The 15401-nt window shown below is 42.2% G+C and overlaps 1 protein-coding gene across 12 annotated transcripts in view; it reads right to left on the bottom strand.

The window, feature by feature from the left end:
* The window catches only part of IFNAR2 (interferon alpha and beta receptor subunit 2), a 92759-nt gene that overhangs the window by 53754 nt on the left and 23604 nt on the right, over positions 1-15401 (bottom strand). For all 12 annotated transcript variants that reach the window (XR_003550297.1, XR_003550298.1, XM_027773971.1 and 9 more), the window contains 3 exons: positions 14775-14947; positions 10727-10881; positions 6904-7072 (listed from right to left, as the gene is read on the bottom strand). Coding sequence is in view for 10 of the 12 variants with exons in the window: in XM_027773971.1 (XP_027629772.1) it covers positions 6904-7072; positions 10727-10881; positions 14775-14947 (497 nt within the window). In the remaining 2 variants the exon portion in view is untranslated. The remainder of the gene's footprint in view (positions 1-6903; positions 7073-10726; positions 10882-14774; positions 14948-15401) is intronic.

Raw genomic sequence — 15401 nt, 5'->3', positions numbered from 1 at the left:
AATAATAATAATAATAAAAAATAAAATTAAATAAATAATTCTTTATAAAAAAGAACAGGGGCTGATTTAATATGGAAATGATGTGTTCACACCAAGCAAAGATAAAATGATCTGACAGCATACTGTAGCATGAACATTCTTAGTTGGGGAAGTAGAGAAAAATCAGGGGGGAAATCGAGTCATCACAGAGTGTGTTGATTTCCAAGAATCTGTGCCTTCCCAGTGAGCAACATATTCCCTGGGAAGTGGGAACTGAGTTTCAGAAAGCCATTCCTTTGCCATGTTACTAATTTGAGTTTTTACAGTGTATAAAAGTTTCATGTTTCCTGACAGAGCTTCAAAAAGCCATGCGATGAATGAGTGATAGGAGTGTCTTCTGTTATTCCTATGAGTCCCTTTCGGGGACTATATCTGAGTTTATGTTAACAAGGTGACTCTTGGGGAGTGTGGGCTAGGAACTTCAGGGTTAGTGCTAGTTGTTGGACAAACCAACCACAAGACAAATGGGTAGAACTTCCATCCCTACCCTCTACCCCCGGGGAGGGGGAAGGGGATAGATATCGAGTTTAATCCTATGGCTAATAATTTATTTAATCAACATTCCCACATAATGAGGCCCAATAAAAACTCTGAACGCCAAGAGGCTTGGGGAGCTCCCAGGGTGGGGAATATACTTAAATACCAGGGTGGGTTGCATCAGTACTCCACAGGGACAGAAGCTTCTGTGCTCTGAACCCTTCTAGCCCTTGTCCTGCCTACTTCTTCCCTGGCCCTTCATTTGTATCCTTTTTTTTTTTTTTGGAGAGGTTTTTGCCATAGGGCGCGTGCGCTCGCCAGACAGAGAGAGACAGAGAGACAGAAAGTGAGAAATCACCCCCCAGGGGGGATGGCCATGCCTCAATCCCTTCTCCATTCTCCTCTCAGGATCTTGGGCACACACGCACACACAGACGGAGTGTTTTTTTAAGCCACCGGGTCTGGGATGCGAACTGTGGTCAGCTATATGGGAGTCTAGCGACATAGCCATTACGCTAACTGCTGGTCCCTTCATTCGTATCCTTTAAATTAAAACATTCCCAAGAGTCGTTTTAGCAATTATCAAGGGGGTTGTGGGAACTCTTGACTTTGTAACCAAGTCAGACAAAAGTGTGGGTAACCTGGGGCTGTGGGATTTGCAGCTGGCATCCAAAGTGGGGTCTGTCTTGTGAGAATGAGTCCTTAACCTGTGAAGTCTAGCTAACTTTGGGTAGTCAGTATCAGGTATGAGTAGAATTGTTGGACATTTGTTTGGGTCCGAAAATCGGTGTTAGAATATATATGTATATGTAAACTTTTTTTAAGTTGATATATATTTTAAATAATTATTTTATTTATCTTTATTTATTTATTTTAATTTGACCAGAAAGGGACAGATTGAGAGAGAAAGAGGAGAGAGAGGGAAAGTGAGAAAGCAAGCCACCAGGTCCTGGACTTGAACCATGGTTAGTCATGGGGAGTCCAGTGCCCTTAACCACCATGTCACCTGCTGGCCCCAAGTTTACATTTTTATAAATGTTACAGGCCTAACCAATCTACATGCAGACTTAAGTTTGTCTGTATTTAACTAACATTATAAAAAGAAGCTAAAGGTTTGAGATATAGTCATACTTCGGCGATATGTGGGTTCAGTTTCAGGCTAGTTCACTAAAGCAAGTCACACATTTTCTGGTTTTCCAGTACCTAAGAAGGTTATGTTTCCACTATACTGTAGTCTGTTAAGAGGCATTCTGTCTAAAAAAAAAAAAAAAAAATCAATGCATCTACTTTCTATCTGGATCTTCTATCCAGACCACTGAAACCTTCTTCATGTCAGTAATAAAGCTGTTTTGCCTTCTTTGTTTGCCTTTAATCTGCCAGATGATGTGTGTGCTTGCCAGAGAGAGAAACAGAGAGAGGGAGAATGCGGAAGCACCACTAATGAGCATGGCCATACTGCATGCAATATCTTCTCCATTTCTCCATCCTGTTGGGATTTGGGGCATGCACACACATGTGCTCAGCATGTTTTTCAAGCCTCCAGGTCTGGGATTTGAGCTGCATGTTTGGCCAAGTGGCATCTAACTCCCTTAATTACTAGGCCATGGAGTGGACCCCATTTTCCTTTTTTGTCATTCATGTGTTCACTAGAATAGCACTTTAATTTAATTTAAGAACTTTTCTTCTGCACTCACAACTTGGCTAACATGGTGCAAGAAGTTTATCTTTTTTTTAAAGAATTATTTTATTTAACTTTATTTATTTATTTAATCTTTTTTTTTTTTTGAGAGTTTTTTGCTATAGAGTGTGTGCACTTGCCAGTAAGACAGAGACAGAGAGATAGAAAGCGAGAATCCCCTCACCCCAGGGAGATGGCCATGCCACCATCCCTTCTCTTCCATTCTCCTCTCAGGATTTTGGGCATGCATGCACATGCGCCTAGCATGAGTTTAAGCCACCGGGTCTGGGACTCGAACTGCAGTTGACTACATGAGAGTCCAGCGACATAGCCATTACGCCATCTGCTGGTCCCATTTATTTATTTATTTATTTATTTATTTATTTAAATTTGACCAGACAGGGACAGAGCGAGCAAGAGAGAGAAAGAAAGTGAGAAAGCAAGCCACCAGGTCTGGGACTCAAACCACAGTTGGCCCTGTGGAAGTCCAGTGCCCCCAACCACCACTCCATCGTTTTGGACTAGCCTTCCTCATTAAGCTTAATTCTGTCTAGCTTTTGATTTAAAGTGAGAGACAAGCAACCCTTCCTTTCACTGGAACACTTAGAGGCCAATGTCGGGTTATTAACTGGCCTTTTCAATACGGTGTCTTAGAGAATAGAGTGGCCTGAGGAGAGATGAGGAATGACCAGCTGAGGTGCAGTCAGAGCACGCACAGCAAGGATGCTTAGTTCACCATCTTATGTGGGTGCAAGTTGGGGTACACCAAAACAATTTCAACAGTTAACATCAAAGATGACTGATCACAGATCACCATAACAGGTAAAATAATAATAAAACATTGTGAAATATTGCGAGAATTATCAAAATGTGACACACAGACACAAAGTGACACATGCTGTTGGAAAAATGACACTGACAGGTTAGCTTGATGCAGGGATGCCACAAACCTTAAATTTGTAAAACAAACAAACAAGCAAACAAACAAAAACCAGTATCTGAGAAGTGCAGTAAATCAGCCTACATCTGTATCATTCCCCTTAAAGTCAGTCTATGCAGCATTCAGCTTTGAAGAACACTAGGGAATAGGGACCAGCAGTTAGCGTAATGACTGTGTCGCTGAACTCCCATGTAGTCGACCGCAGTTCGAGTCCTGGACCTGGTGGCTTAAACTCACGCCGGGCACGTGTGCGTGCGTGCCCAAGATCCTGAGAGGAGAATGGAGAAGGGATTGTGGCATGATCATCCCCTCTGGGGGGTGATTTCTCACTTCCTGTCTCTCCGTCTCTCCGGCGAGCGCACACGCCCTATAGCAAAAACCTCTCAAAAAAAAAAAAAGAAAGAACACTAGGGAATAAAAATCACACTACCCTATAGTTGTAATTAAGACTGAGCATACTTATTAGGTCGCTGGAAAAGTCATGACATATTTTTCTGTTTTCCTATGCAAAAATGCATCATGACTTTCCTGACGATCCAATATACGCCAGGCATTGAGTGTTGTTCATGTAGTTCACAAATAACCACATCACTGTCATTTCCTTCCAAATCCTTCCTTATTATACTCTGGTAAATCAGAACATCAAAGAAACTTTTACTGAGGTTGGGAAATTTCAAAGGGCTTCTTTGAGGGAGATTTTTGCTTTTAGCAAAACAGTTGGGCATTTAGTTACTTCCTGAGAAAATAATCAGAAGGAAAGGTTTATGAGCTTGATTGTTCTCGCTGGGCATTTCTTCACAGGGAAGAAGGCTTGAGATCACACTGACGTCATTGCAACCAGAAAAGCCTTGAGCCTGCATTAGTGACTACCTCATCCACACTGGCAGTTTTCCTTTCATCCGTGAGCTACAGCTGCTACTCCTGTGAGCCACATCCAGACTCCCGGCTCCTTCCCTTTTGTTGCCTCTGGATGCAGTGGCTTTAAGCAACTCTGTGTTCCCCAGCATTTGGCTTGAACACTGTTAAAGGCACACAGCACTGAATTTGATCCATTTGAAGATGATTTCCGACCTTACAAATGTAGATGTCTACTTGTCCCTGTGGTATGACAACATACAAATGACTATCAGATAGCAGAGACTAACAGAAAACATCACCGTGATGTACTTTTTTGAGAGGACATACCTTTGGAGCTCCATGAATTCCAGAGTCTTTAAATACCCTTCAGAGATCCTGAGATGGATACTGAACTTCAGCTGTGAAATTTGATCTCCTTGGCCAAAAATGAAGATTTTCTGCTGAGATTTCATACTCCAGATTCATTTCTAGTGCCTCTATGCTTTAAGTGTCTAGACAGATCCAAGTGAACAGCTTCCAAACATTTGAATACTATTAGGGTCAGAATATTCCTCTATTCCCACTGAATCTGATGCACAAAGAGCAAAAATAGAATGGATGAGAGATTGCAGATCACCTCCTTCTGAATGTTCAGATTGAACTTCAAGAATTAGAAATGCATCATCCATCAGATGCCTAGAAATCACTGCAGGGCCACAAGAAATATGGGAAAGCAAGAAAATTCCTCTTTTCTAAGGGAAAAGAATAAGTCCTCTTCATCCTCAGATAGTACAGTGAAACTCATGGAAATGTCTCATAAAGAATTTAGAATACTCATAATGACAAAGCTAACAGAGATAGAAGAGAAGAGAGACAATGAACTGCAGAAGAGGCAGGAGAAAGGCAACGATGAGTTCCAGGAGGTGAGGAAATTCTTGCAAGATATAATGGAGAAAAGACACACTGTAGAAAAGCATCAAATGGACCTGTTAGAGATGAAGGCTATAATACAAGAAGTCAAAACTTCCCTTGAAAGTATTAAAAGCAGACTAGATCATACAGAAAATTGAATCTCAGACATAGAAGATAGAATCGCTGGCCTAGAAAAATCCACCATGAAGACTGAAAAAATTGCCCCCAAAATAAGAATAATATATGAGAAATACTAGATACCATCAAACATCCAAACATCCAGATAATTGGTATCCCAGAATGTGAAGAGACTCATAAGGGCATTGATAATCAAGTCCATGAAATCCTGCTAGAAAACTTTCCAAACCTAGAGAGGCACTCAAAGATCCAGTCCCAAGAAATATACAGGACCCCAAATAGAATCAATCCAAGAAGATCTTCTCCAAGACACATTATAGCCAGATTAACCAAAACCACAAAGACAAGATGCTAAGATTGGCAAGAGAATAACATCAGTCAAGCTACCTACAAGGATATCCCATCAGGCTAACAGCAGACCTCTCATCAGAAACAATGCAAGAAAGGAAAGAATGGGAAAATATATTCAAAGTGTTAAAGAAAAAGCAATTTCAACCAAGAATACTGTACCCGGCAAGATTACCCTTCACATGGGAAGAAAAGACAAAAGCATTCTCAAATACACAAAATCTGAAAGAATTTACCAACACCAGATCTTGGACCAGATCTCCAAGAAGTTCTCAAGGGAGTGCTATACCAGGAAAATTAAATACAGATACACAGAACTGAAGAGTTCAAAAACTAAGAAAATGGCCAACTTAATCTTACGGACAGGTCTGGAGTTGAATATTACATCCCAGAATTGAATTGGGTAGATGGAACCACAACAGAAGATAAACTAAGTACATGAGACTGAACTGGTGAAATATTTTAACTAAAACATTGCTGATTTTCTTCTAGGCTTTGTTTTCTAGTTTTAAGGGATTTTGTCCTGGTTCGAGCTGCCGGTAGGTTCATGTACCTACTATTTGAACAGAATCCTACCTGTTTCCTGGGTTTCAGTTTTAAGTAAAGTTCCTTAGTATTTCTTTGATTTATTAAAGCTAAAACTGCTTTTCTTAAAATTAAAATAATATTTTAAAATACCATTTTATGACCATAGGAAGCTATATAGCATTAGCTAGGTGTTATCTTACAGTATGTTCATTCTGCTCAGAGTTTCACACCTACAGTCAGACATGCATTCACTGATATGTACATGCCAGCTGAACTTGCTATTGAAAGCAGTTAGATCACTTAAGGATTTTTGTGAATCAATAAAATGTGGGGGGAAAAAGGAATGGAAAATGACTGTAGACACCTAAGATAGTGTGCAAGGAGGGTGGGAAATGGCAGAGGGTGAGAAATAGGGGTAAAAAATACATATACATGTATATATATATATGAAACTAGAAATGGAAAATTAAGGACGATAACATGTATGATTAAGCCACTATGAATATATTCTGGATGGGAAATCACATTTTGTATGCTGTGGATGCTTAGGGAATGAATGTAAATTAATTAATTAATTGATTAATTTTTTGGAGAGGTTTTTGCTATTGGGTACATGCGCTCACCAGAAAGACAGAGAGAGACAGAGAGAAAGACAGCAAGAAATCACCCCCAGGGGGGATGACCACGCCACAATCCCTTCTCCTCCATTCTCCTCTCGGGATCTTGCGCACGCACGCACATGAGCCTGGTGTGAGTTTAAGCCACTGGTTCCAGGACTTAAACCACGGTCAACTACATGGAAGTCCAGTGACATAACCATTACTCCATCTGCTGGTCCCATAAATTAATTAATTAAAAAAAATGTTTCAGAAGAAAATTACAGTGCACCTGTCACTAGATTATAGCTTTGTCCATATTTTTAGTTTAAGGTATTTTGTGAATCAATAAAATGTGGGGAAAAACTACCCTTCAGAGTAAAGGCATGAATTTTCAAATATGAACATACCTGATTCCTGGCCAGGATAGGGAAGGATGCATTTGAAGGGAGACTTCCTTACTCTTTCCTGAGAGTTAGGCTCAAAATAAACGGATACACAGTAGTTTGTGTATGGAATTAAATTGTCAATGACGTAAGTGAAATTTCCATTGACGTTTCCATGTACTTTGGATTTATGCTGTAAAGATAAGCAAAAAAATGAGTAAAATGAGTGAGAATTTTATTTAGAGGCAAGTCCTAAACATCTCTTTGGGAACTTGTCTTCAAATCTTAAACAAGATTGGGAATATCATAGGCTTGGCAAGGAAAAGGATGTATAGATTGCTTAAGGCGACCAATTTATTGCAAAACTACAGATATGTGACTTATAGACATAAACAGATTTTTCTCCCTTATGAGGGTCAGAGAGGGAGGAAGGGGAGAAAGGAGGAATGAGAGATAGGCACTGTTGACAGGACCTTGCTATGTGGAGGTCCTCCTGCCCCAGCTTCCCAGTTAGCTAGCGAGCATGCCTTGATGTTCACATTGTTCACATGTTCACACTGATCAGACTCAGATCTCCCGTGTGGCCTTCAGCCTCCCACGTGGTGGTACTACCCGTGTGCTACCATGGCTACATCTGTACATTAAAGCCACAAAATCTGGTCTAGCAACTTCTGTACAAATGAGAAAAAAAAAAAAAAAGTCCCAAAGAAGAGTAAAGGTCTCTGTGCTGTCATTTCCCCAAGATTATGTTACCTTGCCGACAAGGTATGGCTATTCCATTTCAGAAAAGGCATTCGTACATATTAACTTATTGGATTTTCGAGAGTCTGCAGAGCAGGCACTGTCTCCATTCTACGGATGGGGATACTATAGGTCAAAGTGCTAAGTCACTTCTCCGAGGTCACAGGACTTAACTGTAACAGACCTGAGGTGATGTCTACTGTCCTGTGTTCTCTCTTTAAACACCTTGCCTCCTCTTTCTCTGTGGTTCTGTTCCATCTCAGATTTGAAAAGATGGTATGAAGGTTCTTTCATGAATGAGTAACAACTTTTGCATTATGTTTTAGAGTTTTCAAAATACATTCTTCCTAGTAGTTTTATAAATCAACATTTCTAGCGGTTCTAATACAGCCTTCTATAATAATGTTCATCCACAAGTTTTTGTTTAGAAGGCATTATTAAACAAACATGATACCCAATAAATAAAAAGCTCATACATGGCTAATCAATAATGAAGAAGAAAAGGGGATAGGAGCAGACACGGTCACCGAGGGAGGGCTCTTCCACTCGGGGGGAAGAGTAGAACGTGACTGAGGTCAGACATCTGGCTCACACATGGGCTGCCACCGTGCGATAGAGGGGAAGTCGCAGTCCTCACTTCCCGTTTCACCAAGCAAACGGAAGCTCCCACCACGCGTGACCCTCCTTTTAGGCATTGGTGCCACATCCTCTGCTTCTCGCCCGTGAATAGAGATACCGAGTCCCTGTTCCCAGCCAACGCCAGCCCCTTCTCAGGCTTATCTACTCTAGGGTGTTGCCCCAACACCCCCCACCCCGAACATTCTGATTATGAACAGGCTGTAATTTCTCCCACTAAAAAAGCTCCTCGAGTGATGCACTTTGCCCTCTAGCAGCCACTGCATATCCCTCCTTTCCTTTATAGAAAAACTTGGAAGAATGAGCTCTCCTCGATCTCCAAATTTTCCTCCTCTTCTCTTATTTCTTTCTTAATAAAAAAAAAATGATAGCCTATGAGTGCCCGAGCACACACATGGGAAACAGAGGGAGACAGAAGGGGAGAGGAAGAGAAAGAGAGAGAGGCCTTTGACAATGTCTTGGCATTCTGTGACTCCCCTGTTCCAGTCCTCCAGCTTCCTAGGATCCTGGGGACTTCCCTTTCTTGAATCAACTTCAACTAGGCTTTTGCCCCGTGACTTCACCAAAATGCTCTTATCAAGGGCACAATGACTGCTCTGGTGCCAAATCCGAAAGTAGTTCATACCCTCTTCTAAATGGTCTCATTTGCATTTGACTAAGTAGATCACTCTCTCTTGCTGGAATTCTCTTCTCTTAGGAATCAGGACCTCATTTCATCCTGATTTTTCTTCCTATCATTGTGGTTGCTCCTTCTCAGTCTCTTTCACTGTGTCTTCTTCATTTGCTAGACCTCCACATTTTAGAATATTCCAGGGTGCCATCTTTGGGCATCTTCACATCCCTGCATGCCCACTTTCAGGTGAGCTCTCCTGTTCTCAGGGTATACGACAAGAGACCACATCTTGCCAGGACATCTCTCAACCTGTGAGTCCTTCTCCCCTGTACTCCAGACTCAGCACACCCAACTCCTGCCCAACATCTCCTTCCAGATGCCTTACAGGGACCTCTGAGTCAGCATGTCCAAAACTGAGCTATGGATATCCAACTTCTACCTGCTTTGTCCATGACCTTTGCTGTTTTAGTTCATGGCAACTCCACAGTGATGGAGTCCTAACTTTCCTCCTTCTCTGCCATGCAGCACACCCAGTCTACCTGAAAACAACCACTGCTTTCCCTTGCAGAACGTATGCAGGAAGTGACGGCTTCTCACGACCCTATCTGCCAGGTAGTCCAGGCCACCATTAGTTGTCTGGATATACCTATGGCCTCGTTTTTTAAAAAATTTAATTTAAAGACTAATTTGCTTTAATGAAGATGAATAGTAACTATAGTTTTCCATTTATAGTCAATAACCTAAAAGCATAGATCTCTTATTTTAGAAACAGTAATCTAAAACATAGTAGCTCATAGGCCGAACATAAATAACACATGACTGAAATGAGATAATGAAATTTGACACAACCTCTGAGCCCCCATAATCGTACCCTTTTCCCCGTTTTTTTTTAATTGCCAGAGGGCATGCATGCTCACCAGAGAGAGATAGAGATAGAGGGAGAAGGAGAAAGCATTCCCCAATGGGGTGTGGTCATGCTACAATCCTGCCTTATCCCTTTTTCTATCCTGTCTGGATTTGGGGCACATATGCACATGCACATATTAAAATCTGGCTGCTCTCCCCATGCACATCACACCTCTCTCTCTCCTGTGTATCCCTTCATGTTGTGCATGTGGCTTATTTGTTTAATTTTTAAAAAATTATTAATTTATTCTGTGAGTGAGAAAGAGGGGGAGAGAGACAGGAACAGAGACAGTATTCCCAACAGGGCCTTTTTTTTTTTTTTTTTGAGAGGTTTTTGCTATAGGGCGCGTGCGCTTGCCAGAGAGACAGAAAGCGAGAAATCATCCCCCTGGGGGAATGGCTACACTGCAATCCCTTCTCCTCCATTCTCCCCTTGGGATCTTAGGCATGCAAGCACACGTGCCCGGCATGAGTTTAAGCCACCCGGTCTGGGACGCGAACCGCGGTCGACTACATGGGAGTCCAGCAACATAGCCATTACGCTAACCGCTGGTCCCCCCCGCTCCCCCAATAGGGTCTTGACACCATGATCTATCCCAGCCAGCACAGACTGTGGGCACACATACGCCTTGGGGATTCAGGGTGGCCCCTGGATCCAGACTGGCAGCCCTCCCCCGTGAGTCTGCCTCTACACTACAGAGCACTACTCTTTGGTATTGCACCACTGTCCAGCCCCTGTTTACTGTTTTAAATAAGACTGCACTGCAGAGTGAATGCAACATATTTTCACAATAAATGAATAAAAAGACTTCTTTGCAACATTCTGCACTGGTGCTCAGAACTTTCATTTCAATTGTTTACCTATAAGTTTCTTTTTCTAAAAGAGGGAGTATCAAGTGTATTCACTGCCAACTCAGAACTGTTCTGATCCTAACACCAGAGATCACTTACCTTCTTAATTATCCCCTCTGACTGTTCTTCAATGACAAGTGATGATCCATACAACAATTGGTCTATTATATTAGGATAGGCAGGTGGAAATTTCACTAACACGTTAATATGGTCTGTGAAGCCAACAATCCCAAACTCTGGTGGTTCAAAAGACACTGTTCAAAAAACAAAGTTAGGAACAAATCTGAATATTAGTCAATGATTGCATAATAATGCTTCCAACATCATATACAACCTTACTTCTTCCTCTTCTTCTTTTTTTTTAGAGCTATTTTTACTATATGGTGTGTGCACTCTCCAGAAAGACAGAGAAAGACAGAACGAAAGCAAGAAATCACCCCCCCACACACACACACAGAAGGGATGGCTATGTCTCAATCCCTTCTCCTCCATTCTCCTCTCGGGATTTTGGGCACACATGGACAAGTGCCCAGTGTGAGTTTTTTAAGCTGCTGGGTCCAGGACTCAAACCGTGGTAGATTGCATGGGAGTCCAGCAACGTAACCATTATGCCATATGCTGTTCCCCAAACTTACTTCGTTTTTAAAAAAAGCTATTTTATTTTTAATCTGCCTATGATTCTAGTTTTAACAGGTTTTTAAAAACTTTTATTGGCAAAAAATTGAGACTAATGAGAGTGAAGTGATTTATTATTTTTAAACTTATAATTATTTTGCTTATTATTATTATTTTTTAATTTGACCAGAGAGAGAGAGGGAGAAAGTCAGAAAGCAAGTCACCAGGTCCACCATGGTCAGCCATGTGGGAGTCCAGCCCCTTAACCACCACACCACCTGCTGGTCCCAAAAGAGACGTGATTTATTTAACACAAAAAAATCAAGGACAGACGCTGAGATGGAGGTCAGTAACTTTTTCAGTTTTTAGGCTGTATTTTTAAAAGTGTTCTTTTTATTTATTACTGGAGAATATGTGCACTCATCAGAGAGAGAGAGAGAGAGAGAGGAGAGGAAGCATCCTCAGTGGGCGTGGCCACGCTGCAGCTCCTTTCACTCCACTTCTCCAGCCCATCAGGATGTTAGGCGTGTGTGTACATGAGCCTGGAGTGTTTTTCAAGCCAGTAGGGCTGAGGCTCAAACAGCAGTTGGCCATGTAGGATCTGGCTTTCTCTGCATAGCACTTTACCACTGCACTATGGGGCTGGCCCTTTGTATCTTAAAAACAACATTAAAAATGGCTTCTGAGACCAGCAGTTGGCATAATGACTATGTCACTGGACTCCCATGTAGTCGACCATGGTTCGAGTCCTGGACCCAGTAGCTTAAACTCACTCTGGGTGTGTGTGCATGTGTGCCCAAGATCCTGAGAGGAGAATTGGAGGAGAAGGGATTGTGGTGTGGCCATCCCCCTGGGGGGTGATTTCTCGCGTTCTGTCTCTCTCTCTGTTTCTTTCTGGTGAGTGCACATGCCCTATAGTAAAAACCTCTCACAAAAAAAAAAAAAAAAAGAAAGAAAGAAAAGAAAAGAAAAAGAAAAAAAGACTTCTCAGTTACACTGGCCACGAGTGTGTGCATGCCCCAAATCCCAAGGTAAAAGGAGGAGAAGGTACTGTAGTGTGACCGTCCCTCCTGGGGGATGACTTCTCACTTATCCACTCTCTGAATCTGTCTGTCTCTCTCCTCTCTGGCAAGCACGCATGCCCTATGATAGGGATAAAAAAGACTTCTCAGGCCAGCTGGTGGCATGGATGTTAAGGCAGCTGGATCTCACATGGCCAGGTGAGCTGGATGAGTCTCGGACCTGGCAGCCTGAAAACCATGCCAGGTGCACGTGTGTGTGTGCCCAAAATCCTGACAGGAGGGAGAAATGGTGGAGAAGGGATTGTGGCATGACCATCCTCCATGGAGATGCTTTCTCACTTTCCCTCTCTCTTTCTGGTAAGCATATGTGCCCTCTGATAGACAGGACAAAAAAGACCTTTCTTTATATTATGTTAATAATACATAATCATTGTAGAAATATCAGATAATACAGATGAGTAACTGTCTCTGAGTGTGGTTAATAAACTTTTGTCTATGTTGTGTGTATATACATAAATATACACATAAATATGTAAAACTAGTATACATTATATGTTTATGTGTCTATATTTACAGACATATATACAAACTCAAATTAATTGATTGTAACCTCCTCTGTTTTGCATGGTATATATTTTATCTAATTAAGTTTCATAAAATCATAAAATATTAATAGATATTTTTCTACATTAAGGGCTGGCAAATGATAGCCCATGGGCTGAGGACTTCTGCACACTCTAGAAACTCAGAATAGTTTTATTTTTTAAAGAGTCATAAGAAAAAAAAGGAAGACTATGTGCCAGAGACTATGTCTGGCCCAAGAGGTCTAACGTGTTTCTCTCTGGTCTTTTCTGAAACGTCTGTCAGCCCCAAATTTCCATCCTCAGTTTTCCAATTAATTCTGTTTCACTAAATGGCTATACTATGATTTCACAGATTCACTGTTTTAGGTTTGTATGCATGAGAGAGACAGAGAGAGAGCAGCCCCCAAACAGGGCCTATCTCACTGTAATTCTTCCTCTCAGTTATCTACCCTGTCAGGATCCTGAGCACATGCTGCCAGGCCTGGGACTTGGGTCCTGGTTGGCTTTGTGGGATCCAACTTCTCTGCAGCGCTTAACTGCTGTGCTATGGGGCCAGCCCCACTAGGGTTTTAAATACATACTATCTAATACCTTTAGAAGGAGTGTGCTTCGGGCTCAGCAGGGGTGCAGAGGTTAAGGAACTGGATTCTACAAAGCTGGCTGTGTGGTTTGAGTCCTAGGCCAAGTAGTCTGAAAATCATGCCAGGCACCTGTGTGTGCATACCCAAAATCCTGAGAGGAGACTATGGGATGGCTATAGCCACTAGGTGTTGATTCTCACCCCCCCCACGCCCCCACCTCTGTCTCTCTCTGGTGAGTACATGTGCTCTATAGCAAAAACTAAAAAGTGTATTTCCTTTAAACCTGGATATTTATGTATTTTTCATAGTTACCATGAGTCATGAAAAATATATTATTACTTTAATATACATTTGTTAATAACCCAAATACCATGGCCTATGAATTCAGCTTCCCTTTCTTTATGTGCACAAACACAGATATGTCTTAATACACACACACACACGCACACACACACTTAATTCCAGCAAATCTCCCATCTAAATTGTTTTCCTGTAGTGGGGTTCAGTCATTATCACCTTGCTAAGCACCTAAATGTGCATGTACACCCACACCAACTATGTAAGTGATAAAACAGAATTGTTTCCTTAGAAACAGGTTGTAAATTGGGAAACTGGAAAAGTAAAGAGCTGGACCTGTCGACACAGATCCCTGAGGAAGCTGACCCCTGTCATGGGCAGAAAAAAGAAGAAAGATGGGTCAGCCCCATGGCCTGGCATTAAGGCAGCTGGATCTCATGGCCAACGCTGCAGCTGAACACACCCTGGGTGTGTTTGCGGGAGGGAGGGAGAGAGGGCGGAGAAGAGAGAGTGACAATGTGACATGTCCCAGCAGAGTGCTTCTCCCTCTTCATTTCTCTCTGGTGAGTGCACATGCCCTCCAACAAATTAAAAAGAAAAAAGAAAGAAGGAGGAGGTCTGCTCATGGGCTTTGGGCCTCGGTGTATGCACACGCGGGTGTTCACATGTACATATCGCTGGGTATGATCTGAGGGGAGGGTTGCCGTACCAAAGGAACACTGGCTCAAGGAGGTCTGACTTAGACACGGGCCCCATGAGCTCTACTCCCTACTCCCCATCGGGCTATACAGCAGGCAGCACAACGGCAGCTGCTCCTGTCTGAACACCTCCCTTACAACACTGAGCAACAATCTGCAAAGAACAGATTCAGCTTCCACTTTCAGAAAAGAAAACAGACTCGGAGAAGCCCAATTGATGGTTACAGATGTAGGTAGTGGTATGTGGCCAGGAGGTCAAGCTCAGCCCTTTGCAGACCTTCCTATCTCATGGCAGAGTGAATAATGATGATCTTGATGTGATGATGAAGGTGAGAAACAGATCAACTCACTGTCCATGGGGAGGAGAAAATAGTCCGTACAACTGGTCAGTGTTGTGTTCCCTCTGAATCCTACTACTTTGGGGATATAGGTTTCGTGAAAGACTTCCCATACATCTGTTAGGTCACAAAATGACCTTGTGATGTTTGTACAGTTCTCGACAATCTTCATCTCTTCATACCGACTTTGGAAAGAAAAGAAATGGAAAGAGGAAAACTTTAGCATTTATATAAGAAGCATCCATTTCCTGCATGTCTTACCTCCTCATGTCCTTCTGGGATCTGCTCAGATATCACTTCATCAAATCGTTTGTCCTAACCACTTGACACCCTCTTTGTCTCCACACTCTCAATCCCTCTTAACCTCCTTTATTTATTATTTTAATAGCAATTACTCCACCTGTCACTGTATACTTTTACTGTTTCCTGACATCTCCACCTACTTTCTGTTCCAGGAGGGCAGGGACCTTGGCTCATGGTTGGGCTCCCTGGCATGTGGCAGGTGCCAAGTAAATACTTCTCAGGTGAATGAATGAATAAAACTTGGGCTTTCCTGGTAAAAGCCTCAATCATAAATGCCTTCCCTGATACTCCCTCCATCTCTGGCTGAAGACCACATGATCCAGTCCCAAGTCAGCC

This window comes from Tupaia chinensis, unplaced genomic scaffold, assembly GCF_000334495.1.
Source record: "Tupaia chinensis unplaced genomic scaffold, TupChi_1.0 Scaffold000392_1, whole genome shotgun sequence".
NCBI classification, from domain to species: Eukaryota; Metazoa; Chordata; class Mammalia; order Scandentia; family Tupaiidae; genus Tupaia; species Tupaia belangeri.
The sequence above is the reverse complement of the archived record's forward strand: the minus strand, read 5'-3'. Positions and strand labels throughout refer to the sequence as shown.